General features: G+C 35.1%; 1 protein-coding gene across 1 annotated transcript; it reads right to left on the bottom strand.

Annotated features, from left to right (window-relative positions):
- Nucleotides 1-733: 733 nt before the first annotated feature.
- LOC104892230 (protein LURP-one-related 17) lies at nt 734-3,615 on the bottom strand. The gene is made up of 2 exons (XM_010678096.4): nt 3,241-3,615; nt 734-1,298 (listed from the first exon to the last, which is right to left on the bottom strand). Exons 1-2 carry the CDS (start codon nt 3,538-3,540, stop codon nt 924-926), a joined length of 675 nt encoding a protein of 224 aa, XP_010676398.2. The 5' UTR covers nt 3,541-3,615; the 3' UTR covers nt 734-923.
- Between the last annotated feature and the right edge of the window lie 12,532 nt (nt 3,616-16,147).

Raw genomic sequence — 16,147 nt, 5'->3', positions numbered from 1 at the left:
ACCATTCTCCGAAAATATTGATACCTTGGTACCAGTCCTGATAACAATTTGATACCAATGCAGGTTATAATGGTACCATTGTGTTTTTTTGGGTTTTTGAGTCTTTTTTGGACTTAAACAGTTGGTTATCAAGCCTTTCTCTCATTTTCTCCTCTTTTATGTTCTCTCCATTTCCTCCTATCCAGACAAAGTGTTAAAAGACTTTATCGGTTAAGTAGATAAAATATACTCCTTACTACTCAAATTTTCTTGGTACACTCTTCATCATTCATTAGTGTACAAGATACACAAGTTTTACAAGGTGAATAGAAATACAATTGAATTTTATACAGACTTAGAAGAACTGATAGTTGCGCACACTACAAGAACTAATAGTTACTTTGTTGTAAGTGATCCATCTTCTACGGGTACCAATAGAAACTTCATTAGTGTACAAGATACACAAGTTTTATAAGGAGAATAGAAATACAATTGAATTTCATATAGACTTACAAGAACTAATAGTTACGCACACTACAGGAACTAATAGTTACTTCGCTGTAAGTGATCCGTATTCTAGGGGAACCAACAAAACTTTACCACTTGAACTTGCTGTTAGTGCCGTGCACTCTTTATATTGTTAAAGATGCTAAGTTTTTTCTTTCTTTTCTTTTTCGAGAGTAAAGATGCATCTTTCTTCAATACAACAATGCAATTCTTTAGAGAAACAAAAACGTACTAAACGAATCATAGATGCAAGCAAAAACACAGTTTTATACTTTAATACTTCTATTCATGGTACACAAAGATTTGTTGGTTAGAGATGTATTTCATCAAATACTTATACAATCTCATAACCAGCCCTCATCTTGGCAAATAATCCAGAGGGGCACTCTAATACAAAAAATTATAAAGACAAGAAAAGACAGGAACATCCATAGTTTTCAGCTGAACATCTGATCTAACAGCAAAACCAGAGTCATTGCGAACCCAGAATCGAATCCTGGACACACGATTAAGTGAAAAACCTCGAGACCAAACGAAGCACCTCCATTAGTGGCTTCTTTTCTCTTGATCTCTGCCACAATCTTCTTCGATAACTTGTCGATGACCTTACATGATCTTTGCCCATAGGAGCCTTCAATCACATATGTAGGATTCTTATTTGATGTACCCAGGATAACTTGTGCAAGTACATTTGAATTTGTTTGTAGTATGTTTACATTCTTCTTTACGTAGCAAAGTGGCTGCTTTTTCTTGGAATTTTGATCACTAGCATCACCCTGATATACTAGCCAATCATCCACTAACCTCAGAGTCTGTTCATCAAACAAGAATCCAATTAGAATGCATAGAACTATGCAGTACAAGTTGACTGTTTTAGTTATTCAAGGATCTGTCTCTTAGACTCTTACTGATCAAAGTAAGGTGCTATATCTAAACAAGGCCAAAAGTTCAGGTAAAGAAAATATAGATTCATACAAGGGCAATTAAGCTCAATTTAAACAAGTGCTAATAAGTTTAGATTCGAGAAAGTAAAATCGCAATATTATAAGATAAAATGCCAAAAAAAATCGTTATTCTATCTGCTAGTAACTCACCAATCCATATGTTAGTTCTTCTCTCTCTAATTCTTCAATATGGGACAACTATTTCCTAACTCACATGTGTGTTATACTCTTAACAATTACGTAGTTAGATAACTTACGTCTTCTAAAAATCGTAGTGCCACGGACCTAAACTAGTTATGTTAAGCACACCATGGACCATTAGACCAAGGACCAAACACGTAGATTTGTATTGTCACATTCCATAAGCAAGTGCTCCATATAACCGACTTCCCCCCCCCCCTATTAAAAGATTCTCAACACGCATGTAGTTAAACAGTGATAAATGCTACAAAAGAAAAAGAGAAAAGAAGCACTTATTTTCTTATGATAATGAGTGGTGAGAAGAAACAAACAAAGTAAGGTCAAGATAAACATGAATTGGTCTAAATGCAAAATTATGCACATAACAACACGGAAGTTTCACTAAGGATATTTATGTAATGTCCATTAACAAAAACATTTTAGTTATTTCCCTATTTTTGACGTGCATTTAAAAAATTAGTAAGAAGAATTCCTCCTACAGGCCCCATCCAGAAGTTCATTACAAGCCAAACACCCCCAACTCCCCTCTCCTCCTTAAATCCCAAGCAAATGCTTGGGGTAAGAATTGACCCTAGACCTTAATAGAAAAGATGAGAAAGCTCATCACTTGAGCCAACCTCAATTCCTAAAAAGAGTTCATAAACAAGGAACAATATCACGTGTCGCTCTTCCTAAAGGAGTTTTAGTTTAAGTAATTCATGTACTTTGACGTGCATACACACATACAAAAATCATTCACATTTGACCAAGTATACCATAGTTTTTACTTGTTCCAAAATGCAAATTACATTTGTGTTATTGTCATAATTTGGTTATTGCCTACTCTTAAAACTTGGTGATTTATTGCCTTATTGGTTCATAGGAAGCTACGAGCCAGCTAGGGCAACACCACCATACAAAGAAGTTAATACTCAAAATCTCAAATGTAGAAATCAACTCTCAGAAAATTTATATATCAAGCTAGCTCATTAGCTAATATAAAACCCAACTCTCAAAAAATTTATATATTAAACTAGCTCATTAGCTAATATTAAACCCAACATTACCTACTATTGCTCGCGATAAGTTTAAGTTGGACTACACATGTCATAATTTGTTTTTGTTTCATGGATCGGAAGATGTAAGAGCAAATGAAGCCTTTTTAATTTTGTTTATTCTATTTCATGTTTGATTATATTAACATTAGGTTGTACTCGAAAAGATATAACAACAAATATACAAAGTTATTTAGGGAAACACAAACACAACATGACATTATTGATATGAAATCAATCTGAACCCTACTTAATTTAATTAATGTCATATAATTCAATTATCCTATTGTTTATACTTCTTAATGATATTTTGTCAGCAACAACCAGGAATAGATACAATAGCGCAGTTACATGGAAGAAAATTATCATAAAAACAACCACAATCATGCATACAATCCTAAAGATATCTTAATCTAGTGGTTAAGATTAAAGTGTCGTAAACGATAGATCACAGATTTAAACTCCCTCCCTTTCTTTGTACTTATACTGCATTCGTGGCTCAAATCGATAAAACAGTCATGCATACAATTTATAAGGTATAGTTTATACTATATAACAATATGAACATAATTTACCTTGTGACGACGCATAGTGAACATTGATGTTCCAGAAGCATCCATAAGAACAATCTCACCAGGTCTTGCACGGTAATTATCAACACGGTAAATAAGATTACCTTTACAATTAAACACAGTAAATCCAGTGCAATTCATTAAAAGTGACTTCTTCCACACAGTTAAAACTGTATTACCACTATCTAATTTGTCACATTTCTCTGATCCCTTCAAGTAAATTCCCTTGCAGTACTTTTCTTGGCAACTTTTTACATCATTTACCCTTCTAGATGATTTCGATTTCATCTGAAATAGAGTCATTTTTTTATTTATTTTTGCTTCTACTTTTAGTTATTTTTTCTCTGTGTTTTGTGTAGCTTACAATGTTGAAGAAAGTAAGATAGTTGTATTTATAGATGGAAGATTTACTAGTTGATGTTAATAGAAGGGTGGGCGCCGACCATAGGACTAATTGAGTAGGATTCCACATTTCCACGTGTATACAGATGTGAGAATATAATAGGTGTGTTGGTACGACTCCTTTTTTACTTCATTTCGATATGGTTGAGAAACTTGCGCGTTTTGGAAGTCTAAGGGGCCCGAAATCGGAAATAGTTGTAAAGCTGGGAGTTGGGACTCCTAGCTTGTGGGTTCGAAAGGGAGGTCGATAGGGAGGTCGATTAATCTACCCGGTAGGTAGTTAACTACTTAATCCACTAAAAATAGAATATTAAAAAACTATTAGAATTGATGAGTTGGATCCTACTATTTATTTATTTCTGTTAGTAGTGGATTGTTGACCCACTGGGTAGATAAAGTTTTTTCCGTCGATAAGGTGAGACAGGTGTGAAGGATGGTCTTTACGAACTCAAATTCAGGTAAAGTTTACATATAAATTCCCGCCTTATTAGTTATGACGAGAACCGAGATCTATTTCCTTCTCGATGGATAGAAAATAAAAATATTTTCTCCTCACCACCCATTTGGGTATTCGTATCCGTCTTATATGGTTATTTTCACTGAACTATCTGATTATCTGCCTCAAAAAATAAATTCACGAACTTGTCATCTTAAAAATTTAACTTGAATTTAGTAATTAGTATTATATACGTAAATAAATATTTAATATACATGTTATCAAAATAAAAGAATTTTAAATAAGTATAGGGCATGTCATAATGAAAAGGGTATGGTGGGGAAAGTGAAGATGGGGTGGGGGTGGAGATGAGGCGGGTACAAATAAAATAGACATCCAGCCCAACATCCACGGTGAGACAATTTTCATCCTGATCCAATTCCCGTCCTACCACCCACCAAACCACACCTATCTCTCCACCTAGTTGGGGCGGATGCAGATGACTAGACGAGCGAGTGTCCAGCAAACCCTCCCCATTATTAGTTTATCATATTCTTGGACTTGTTATTCACATGGTGTTTGTTGGAATTGGTCCCATATTAGCTACCAACCTAATATGACACTTTGTAGACCAAAAAAGTGTAAGCAATAGGAGTATAAAAAAAGAAATAATATATTAATAGTGAGACCATGTCAAAAATAAAAGTGTTCAAACAAATTTGGGACAAACGTAAATGAAAAGTGTACGGACTATTATGGGACAAAGGGAGTAATACTAATAGAAAATTTGTCTCTAGGATGTTTCGCACGAAAACAAATCTCACAATGATGATCTAAACGATCCTTATGACCACATAATAAAGGGGGAAGTAACCTCACTACTTTTTCTAAAAGATGATATGTTCGTCGATTCCATAACTCAAATTCCGAAATTGTTGCATGCACTGAAGCTTGTGGAACCATGGTGCCTCCTTTAAAGTAGTAAAGTCCATCTTTCCTCCTCCCCGTTTTAGTCAGCTCCCTCATATGGTCCTATATAGCACACTTATAGGAAGAAAACTATTATGGGACGAAGGAAGTAGTACTAATAGGAAATTTGTCTCTAGGATGTTTCACACGAAAACGAATCTCACAATGATGATCTTAACGACCCTTATGACCACAAAAGGGGGGAGTAACTTCACTATTTTTTCTAAAGGATGATATCTTCGTCGATTCCATAACTCAAACTCCAAAATAGTTGCATGCACTGAAGCTTGTGGAAGCATGCATATGGTGCCTCCATCAAAGTAGTAAAGTCCATCCTTTCTACCCCCTGTTTCAGTCAGCTCCCTCAGATGGTCCTATATAGCACACTTAGAGGAAGAAAACTAAACAATGCAGTGCAAATCATTAGTGAATTGAGAAATCGAAAGTAAATTGCAACTAAATTGAAGAACAGACTGAACATCAGATAAAGTAATAGTAGGAGAAAGATAGACAAAACTTTTGAGTTGCAACCACCAAGCACCATTAGGAAGACTAGTGGGACAAGGTTCAATATCAACCAAATTAAACTAGAAAACAAGTCTCTTCTCCTATAACATGATGCGTAAAACCTGTATCAATAATCCAAGAAGAAAATTCAAACATACCATTTAACCTTTAATCCGAAAGATTGGTGTTTCTAAGAAAACCCGCAAGAGCCTTCCATTATCCGGCGAACAAGAGAGATGAGGAAGCCGAAGAAGATGAAAAAATGAGCGGTGAAGACCCTGCGACAACCACGACATTTGCCTTGCTGGTGCCACGACCAGTAGTAGGGAATGTGCCACGACTTGTAGACCAAGCGGTATTTGACCACCCATGCGGATAGCCCACGATCTCAAAGTAGCTTTAATCTCGACCTTGCTTCTTGCAATGAGATCTAGTAAGAGGTTGTCGACATTGGGTTGTCTCATGACCAACCTTATTGCTATTCGTGCATATAACACGTCCACCTGAGCCGCTACCACGACCTAGATCTGCTTGCACGAAAAAACCGAGAGCTTCACTTGGTTGTGAGGGTTCGACAGTGGGCCAGTGGCCTAATGCACCCTCTCATATTGAATCACCAACTGATAAGTGCAATCTAAGGAGGGTAATGGGTCGATGGACAAGATTTACGTGCAGAGATGCGTATAATATTCAGAATTAAGTTCCATAAGAAAGTCATGAATTTTCTCAGTTTCACGAGATTCCGCGTGAAGAAATGCAACCTAACAAGAGGAGCAACAAGCGCAAGTAATCAATGGAAAATTATGAAACAATTCTTTCCGTAAAGCATTAAGTTCGCCATAAAATGCAAAAATAGGCATGGATTTTGGTTGGTCACAACGAGCAATAGCAGAACATAATCGTCGAATTCTATGGCCAAACAATAACAAAACGAGTTTTAAGATGATCCCAAAGTCGTTTAGCGTTGCGAAATTTAGTAATGTGCCTTTGACATAAAGAGAAATAGTGTTCAAGATCCAAGAAAGTAACATTGCGTTAATAGTAGCCCAATCCACGCTTGTGTGGGGGTTCAACAACAAGAATAGTGCCCTCAAGAAAAATGAATTTGCAGCGAGCCTCTATGGCAACTTGAATATCCGCAGCCCACTCGTCATAATAACCATGAGTGATACGAGTAGGTTTTGATGAAATCGTCGGGACGATCGCCCGTGCCTAAATAAAACAGAGAATCAATATCAAGCTTCGTATTTGAAGCTTGTGGTGGGGGTGGCGGCGGTGGCTGCCTTTCCTGGTCATCGCCGACCATCTTAAGTGAAAGAGAGGAAAGAAAAAAAAATCTAACCTGCTCTTGATACCTTGTAAAATAGATTTAGGGTTAATTTGTTATGCCTTCTCATTAATGAAATAATCAATATATAATTACAAGATTCCTAAGATAATAAGGAAATCTTTCCTAATCAACATAGGAACCAATATATTACAATACTCCTAAAATAAGGAAACTCATACACAATACTCCCAAATTAATAAGTTTCGTGCATGCAATGTGCTTTTAGATCGATACACCATATATAAATATTGTTGGTTGATAAAGATTAGGCAGTGAATTTTAAAACCCACCTGAGAAAAATTTAATTTGTTGTGTATTTAACTGAGGCTATTCATTAGAGTAAGAGACCTAACTGTAAATGAATAACATACGAGAAATACTAAAAAAAATGCCTGAAGGTTTTTGTGGAGAAATCTATACAAATATATTAAAAAGGCGTGCATAAAGAAGAAACTGTGTCACGTGGCGTTCTCCCTAGGGAGTTTTAGTTCATGTACAATAAAAAAATTTAGAAACTGCATACTATAGGGGTTTGATCTCGAGACCTCAAGTACGTACACTAAAGTCTTAACCACTAACTAAGTTGTATTTAGTGTTATTATCATAAAGTATTATATTAATAAATGAATGATTTTCTTACCCGGGACATAGTTCGAGCCTAAAAACTAGTTTAAAATTGAAAAACAAGACATTATCTTAAAGAGAAGAGAGTATTCGAGTTGTTCATAGCATATGAATTCAAAAAAGTATTTAGTTGCCTCAATTTCAAAGTGATACAAGAATAATTGTGTTGTGATGCAATTATCTAGAAAGTTTTTTTTTTGAATAATCAATATTCTCCATTTTTTTTAGTTCAATACATCCGATTTTGCTAAGTATTAATCCAAAAAATCTAAGCGACTTTTTAGAATAGTTTAAAATATCGTTTTCATTATGTAATCTATTATTCAGCCTCCTACCGTCGACAAAAAGAAAAAAGAAACTTAACCACCTTTTTTTACTTTATTTATGGTGTTATTCGTGCACAGTGCACTATATGTTTATGTTTGCTATTTGTCCCATATTCTTCCGGCAAAGAACTCACCACTTTAAGATATTATTTTGGTTCTACTTTAACCTCTAGATTTTAACACAATTGTCAACAATCACCACATATCAAATCTTGTTAGAAAATTCATTCCTTCTAGTCCGTTCTAATGGTGGGAATTCTATGCGCTACTTTTTGTCTAAATTGGTGGGATTTTGTTTACGATTTGAGCTATTCAATGAACAGTCTTAAAACAGGTACCATTCTTTTTAATTATAGTGATTTTATTCTACTCTTTGTCTTAGAGTGCCTCATAAGTCACATGATTGTTCTATTCGAATACTTCATGTTTAACCCATGTGTCACTGTCCCCTTTGTTACTACTAAGACACTGTTTTTTTTTTTTTTATTTATTTTCAGTTTAGTTCAATTCAATTCAGTTTTATGCAGTTTAATTCAATTTAGTTTCCTCTCACAGTTTTCATTCAGTTCAAAGCAGTTCAGTTCAGTTCAGCACAATTCATTTCGGTTCAGTCTAAAAGAACAGGGCCTAAATACTCAATTTGTCTTAATTTACTTACTATATGTTATTGTGGACACAACACACAAGTATTTAAGAGAGGAAAAAAAATGTAAAGGAGACCATAACTTCATGGAAAAATGACATATATTTAGAAGTTATACATAGGAAGATAACAAAAATAAGGGAGAATATTGATTTTTTTTGTGCGCTTGGATTAAGTAGAGAAATGTAGCAAGTAAAAGAGACATTCATTTACGAAAACTATAACAAGTAAAAAAAAATGGAGTATATAATACATTTTCTATTATGGATTTATACTTTGTATGCAATAATAATGATCTCTTATGGATTGTAATACTACCTCTATGTTCTTTTAGTTACATCATTTACTTATTCACGTTTGTCGAGATGTTTCTTTGAACGTTAATATCTCTTATTGAGTATAAGTAAAAATTACTAAAATTTTAATTTGATATTTGAAATCCTTGCATTGAGACGAATTTAACAAGATCCTACTTGACTATGTTTTTTCTTATATAACGATGTGAGATAGTTTACCAAAGTTGGTTGACAAATAATGCCACAAAAGCAAATGTTACAACTAAAAAAATATGGAGGTAGTGTGTAGGGTTGTGCAAACATCAGGATCGTACCGGCATCTGAACCGGACCGAACCGAAATTTGGACCTCCGCTCCGGTCTTTGGTCCATAAAAAACCTGATTTTGGGTTTATGGTTTGGTCCAAACCCAAAACTTTCTATTTAACAAGATCCTATTTGACTATCCTTCCAGTTTTGAACCGATGCACACCACTAGTAGTATGCACATAGATCCGACAACTGATGACACGGTCCAACACATGTTCTTTCAATGCATACCGCTTAACTTATTTATGCATATTTTAATAAACTTTCTAGAAGATCACTCATCATAAATAGAGATAGGTAAAGGCCGAATTTGAACCGAGTATGAGGATCCCTAAAGCCAAACCCACAAATTTTGAAAAATTTGGACTCTCATGCAGACCTAGTGGGTCTAGGGGATCACAGGCTCAAAATAAGTTTTGGGCTTATTACTAATTTTCATAAATTTTTAACTCACATTTTTTTACATCCACTCTTGTGAGTACGTAAATTGAATGATAAAGACAAAAATACTAACCTAATTCTTCTAAAAAACATTCTAAACTAAAAGATCCACCAAATTCAATGCCACAGCCCACAAGCCCACAACTCACAATAATAGCCTGCAAGTTTTAGTTTAGGTAAGAACATAATTAATTTGCAATAAACATTCTATTGTACATAGTGTTTACTTTAATTTATATATACATTTTTAGTAATAATCAAACTACAGCAGAGGTTGAACAATTAACTCAAAAGAATGTGTTTAGTATGTGATTTCCCTTTAGAATCCTTGATTTTTTTGGTGGCATTCCAATTTCCAAGGCACATATAACCATACGTGACGTACGTACTTTATAAGATTACGTGACGTACTTCATAAGTATTTGGTGTATTAAAATGTGAATAGAATCTTATTAGCTAAAATTATGGAATATGATCAAGGATTCTTGGATTTAATGGTATGGCTTCCTATCTTCAACATGGGAGATCAATGTCCAAATCTTGTTGGAATCAAAATTTCAATGTTGTGGGGAGAGAGGGTTTGGGTCCTGTTGGTCTATTGGCGAGTGACTTTGTGCGAGGGCAGTCCAGAGAAAAATTTTCTTACCACGGGCGGTCGATACCACCGTAATCACCCTTCACCACCGCCAAAACTCACCACCCTAAACTTCTCTCTTTCTCTCTCTAGTTTTGTCCTTTCCAATTTACGATCTACAAAGTTTAATCATAACTCACTCACAATTTGGAACTTACCAGCACACATTCAACCAAATTAAACTTTCCGATTAGATTCGAGAGAGAACTCAGAAGTGGAGAAACCCAGAGTCTCGCTTTACCAGATCTTCGAGTCGCACAATTATGGGTTAGGGTTTCGAAGGTCATGATTTATCAACGGTGGTGGTTGGTGTGTTGATGTGAGAAGATGTTGGTGGTGGTGGTTGATGTGTTGCTGCAGTGGAAACAGTGATGTGGTTGTTGGTATTATTGTTGGTGGTTGGGTTGGGGAAGGGAGGGTGTTGGTTTTGGGGTGGGTTTCGAAGTGGGGGAGGGGAGGGGTGGTTTGGCGGTGGTCGGTGGTGGCGCTGCTTGGTGGAAGGTCTTGGGTAGATAAAGTGGTTGGGTATTAGTGTAGGTGTTTATTTTAATTAAGTTGCTTAATATCTCTTTTAATTGTGGTACATACTCAACTAGGTTTTTTTTTTATTCGGTGATTAACTGGCCAAATAGGCTCAACCCTCATGAGTTAGGGGGTAATAAGGGGATCACAACCCATAAGGAAACTTCCAAAGACTGGAAAGTGAGGATTTATACCCACAAGTAAATATCCACACAAACACCCCAAATTTGGGGTTAATAAGAGTTGGACTCCCGACCATGAGGTTGGGAGGTGGGAAACCATTAAACTCCCACATGATTATCAAAGGCTTTTATTAGATACTTTAACATATGTATATATATATATATATATATATATATATATATATATATATATATATATATACTTCCTCCGTTCTGTTTTAAATGAAACATTGGGTGAAATGACACTATTCATTGATCAATTTTGACTCCAATTTATCGCTATTATATAAAGAAAAAACATAGTCAAGTGGGATCTTGTTAGATTCGTCTCGATGCATACTATCAAATTATAACTTTTTTATATTTTTTACGTGCACACAACTAAAGATATTAACGACTAAAGAAGTGCATTGGGTTGCGTGAAAAAGCAAACGTTTCATTTAAAATGGAACGGAGGAAGTATATATAATTATATATATATATATATAATATATATTATATAATATATATTATATATATATATAATATATATATATGTGAAAGTATTGGGTCAGACCGTCTGACCCATATGTTCGTCAGACGAAGTTGCAAGAATGGCGCGGCGACAACGACCGACAAACTGCAGCAACAACTTCGAACGATAGTCTACTAAATGAAACTCAACTGGCTTTCTGTTCCTTTTAGTAATAAAGCTCGATTGGGCACTTGATTTTCATCCAAATATATCGCATATATACTAATGAAGAGAAAATATAGTGATTTGGAAGATAACAACGAGAAAGTAGATGATGATGATGGGGTCTATGAGGATTTTTTTTGGAGGTTTCTAGTGAGGAAGATGGAATAAACTCAGAAATTATTCATTGTTGAAAATGGAATAAACTCAACAGCAAATGAAATTGGTGTGTTTTTTTTTTTTCAGTTGATTATTGTATTCTTTCAGTTGGTGTATAAATTCTTTCACCTTGTGTTGTTTTTCTTTCATTTGGTCTTTTGTGTTCTTTCAGTTGGTGTGTAAATTCTTTCAGCTTATGTTGTTTTTCTTTCATTTGGTCTTCTGTGTTTTTTCAGTTGGTGTGTAAATTCTTTCAGCTTGTGTTGTTTTTCTTTCATTTGGTCTTCTGAACATAAATTGAAACCAACTGAAAAAAATTTGAAACCAACTAAATTTTTTTTTGAAACCAACTGAAAAAAATTTGAAACCAACTGAAAGTCGTCCGACCAAATATTATGGTCGGACGCGTCTGACCCAATACCTTTTCTATATATATATATGAGTAATATGACTATATGAGTTATAAATTAATACTCCCTCCGTCCCAAAATATAGTTCCCATTTCCCTTTTTTCACGGTAATTTATGCAAGTTGGGATAGTAAATTTTTTTTGTTTATTTAAATAAATATTGTATGGGAAAAGATAGATTTTAGGAGAGAGAATGGAGATAATTGGTGAAAGAGCATTAATTATAACATTTTGGTTGAATAAACAAAGGAAAAAACAAAATTCAAGAAGCAAATAAATGGTGGGACACGATTTTTCTAGGCAAATTACGGAAAAATGTGGAACTAAATATGGAAATGGGAACTATATTTTGGAACACCCAAAATGGAAATGAGAACTATATTTTGGGACGGAGGGAATAATAGTTAGGCTAGGACGTGCATGCTTCATGACTAGGCTGGCGAGAAGCCAGTTGGGTCATTGATTTCAGCTATAACCTCTTTTCTTGAAAAGAAACTTATTAGGATTTTCTCTAGATATTTTTGAGATATATATAAGAGATAAACAAATAATAGAGTATGACTTTTAGAGGTAGAACTTAGAAGAGCCACAAAGCTCTACATTAAAGTAGACTAAGTTTAATTTTCAATTTTCGGTACCACATTAAAAAAATTTCGACTAATCTAACTTATGTACTCAAATCCCAAATCCAATTCCCAATAGTGACTTTCACCATCATAAAAACTTTCCTTAAGTATGGATTAGTAGTCACTCCTCCTCAAAATATAGTTCTTGTTTTTTTAATTACAATTTTTAAAACGTATCTTTAACTTATGATATTTTCTATTTTATATTAGTAAAAAACATAAAAATCGAATATTATGAATGTACACATTATGACGAATCTAACAAGACCCCACATGAATATGTTGTTTTATACTACCTTTGATATTATTAGCTGACCCATTTTCCTTGGACACGTATGCAAATGCACTATTTTAAACTTTTATATCTCAAATTATCAATAAGCAAAAATTACAAAAAGTTGATATTATGAAAATATACCGAATCTACCAAGATCCCACATGATTATATTTTTTCTTAAGTACGAATCACAAAAAATAGTCAAAGTTATACATGTAAATAGTGTTAGAAGTCAAAACGGGTCATCTAAAAAAATAGAGGAAATATACGTTAGTGAGAATATTTGTTCAAAATTTTTATAATTTAATTTTAAAATAGAAACATAAACTATATTTTAGCACGGAGTCTTTTGTTGAACATATGCAGCCCTTGAATCCCAACTTTTTGGCTTTTTGCGTGATTTGGCTCTCAATAATTGTAACCTGGACACGCGGGTTAATTAAGGCTATCAAGATTAAAATTAGGTGAGACTTTTGTGGCATCGGTTAATGGGGAAAGTCAATAGATATTCTCAAGAGATCGTAGTCTAAACTAGTCTTAACATTCTTAATGATCTTATCCTTTCTTTCCAGTTTCGACTTTCGAGTTTCGAGGACATCAAAGGCCAAAGCAACTAACAACGTCTCTCAGAGATTGTCCAATGCACGTGTAATTTTTGGTGATGATAGTTGATTATTTTGGGTTTGATTAACATACATTTTTTACCATTAAATAAAATTATATCTTGAACATCTCAATATATATTTTGGGAGGTTTTAGAGACGTTTGGTTTGGGAGAAACTGGAAAGGGAAAGAGAATAGAACTTCTTAATTCCTTTTTATGTTGTTTGTTTTGGGGTTTCCCCCCCCCCCCTCCCCTCTTTACCCCCAAATCCCTCTAATTTGATTACCCACACCCCCTAAGGTTGCACATTACTTCTCTTTGACTCATCATAGACCATCTCGTTGACCATCCAACCACCACCATCAAACCATCACAACCTAACCCAATCATTACCACCACTAACCGGCCACCACCCAACCACTTCCTTGACCACCCACAAGCCGGCAACCCTAACCCGACCACCGAAACCCTAACCCAACCACCACCATCTGACCACCCAACCACCACACAACGCATTGTCTCCTCCACGCCAACCAGACGGTGACGCATGTGACGGCGACAAGAAGGGAAGGGGGAGCGAGAGGAGGCAACGCAGGCAAAAGGAGGGGGAGCGAGAGGACGCGACGCAGGGGAGGGGGAGCGAGAGGACGCGACACAGGGGAGGGGAGGGGGAGCGAGAGGACGCGACACATGCAAGGGGATGGGGAGGGTTGTGCAACGCGATGGGAAGGAGAGAGGGAGGCGCGGCGGGAAGAGGAGGGGGAGGTGCGGCGGCTCGCGACGCTACTGGGTGGGGAGAGGGTGGCGGCGGCACTATAAGGGAGGAGGAATTGGTGGTGCTATGGTGGAAGAGAGGTAGGAGGAAGAAAAAGAATTTGTACCAACCAAACAACACTTAACATCTAAGGGTTTTGCTTTCTTTTCCCTCTCTACCCCTTTCTTGATTCCATTCCCTTTACCCCATGACAACCAAACGCCCCCTTATTGATTTCTAGGATTTAATACTTCTTTCATGTACTTTAATTTTTCATTTGCTTTTTTGACGTTAATTTTACGATATTTTAGTTTTTTCATCAGGTATCTATGAACTTTGACAAAATGCACGGACTTTTTATTTCAAAAATACACCAAATGCCCAAGAGGCTTTTTAGATATACCCCAAAATGTCTAAACTAAGTATCGACGTCAGTTTGAAGATAAGATTTTTTTCAATAAAGGTAAGGAGGAAAGAAGGTTAGGAGACCCTCAGAGCTCCAACCTTATCGTTACAAGAATAGAATGAAGAGCAAAATGAGTACAATTATCTATATTAAACTGATAATCAACTAAATGACCAACGTTGGCGATTCAATCTACAACTTTATTTGCTTCCCGGTAGAAATAACGAATAGCCACGAAGCTAAGTGAAAGAACAAAAAGGAATTTGGATATCCTGAATGATATGAACAATCTGCCAAGGAGGATCCTAAATGCATTTTACTGAGTTAATGACCATATAAGATTATTGCCTTCAATTTGAATGTGTTTGAATATTGTTTTGGATAGCTAGCGAACCGGGAACCCCTTGTTTAACGTAAGGACTTAGGGGTGCAAACTTTATGCACCACTTACCTATGAGATTTAACAAAAATGTATGAAAGTGTTTTATAGTCCTTTTTTCAAATATTTAATTGTAGCCGTTGGGACATCATTTGGCTGCTATTTAAATACCTCCAGCCGTATGATATGTTCAGCCTCCTTACCTCTAGCTTATACCTTATTTTTTCTTATAAAGACTGAAGAATAGGGCCTAATAAGGAGTAATAGCAAAATAAATTCATATATGTCTAGATAAATTTAAATTGTTGTAATTAATTCAGTTCAAATAAGCAAAAATAAGTTGAAAATTTTAGTGCATAATTATGTTGTTTTTTTTCTTCCCACGTTCTTTTTGGTGTAATTTTTTGTTCTTTGCACATTTACTTGTCTTGCTCACAACAATTATGCATATGACTGCAATGGCTCCTATTAATCTCTACTAATTGAAACCAAATTAAAGAGAAAAAAGAAAATATGAAAGTAGTATTATTTCCGACTGTCAGACATGTTTAAAAAAATGTAATTATATGAATACACGAAATCAAGATAACAAATTGAAAATCACGAATTTCATACGTCACACAATTTGATCTGAACTCTGTGGGTTCGTTGAAAGGATATCTTATAGTAACAGTCTACGTAGAAAAGTAATATAAGAAGTTTGTAGTACTGTCTACTCCGTCAGTCTCATTTTATAGTTAACATATTTCATTTTTGGTGTTTCAAAATATTGTTCCCTTTTCTCTTGTTTCCATCTTAGAACATCACTTTTTACTCTCTTTCTCCACCTTTTCACATGGGTTTTTGACACCCTCATTTATTGCTCCTTTAATATCATTGGGTATAACAAACAATATTTTTTTTAATTCTCTCTCTCCTTTTTTGACACGCCCACCCATTTAGGTTGTATTCTTTTCAACTCAAAAAATAAGTTTCACGTCCAATAGGTTCAGATTTAGGT

Source organism: Beta vulgaris, chromosome 5 (assembly GCF_026745355.1).
Source record: "Beta vulgaris subsp. vulgaris cultivar EL10 chromosome 5, EL10.2, whole genome shotgun sequence".
NCBI lineage: Eukaryota > Viridiplantae > Streptophyta > Magnoliopsida > Caryophyllales > Amaranthaceae > Beta > Beta vulgaris.
This window is presented reverse-complemented; position numbering and strand designations above follow the sequence as displayed.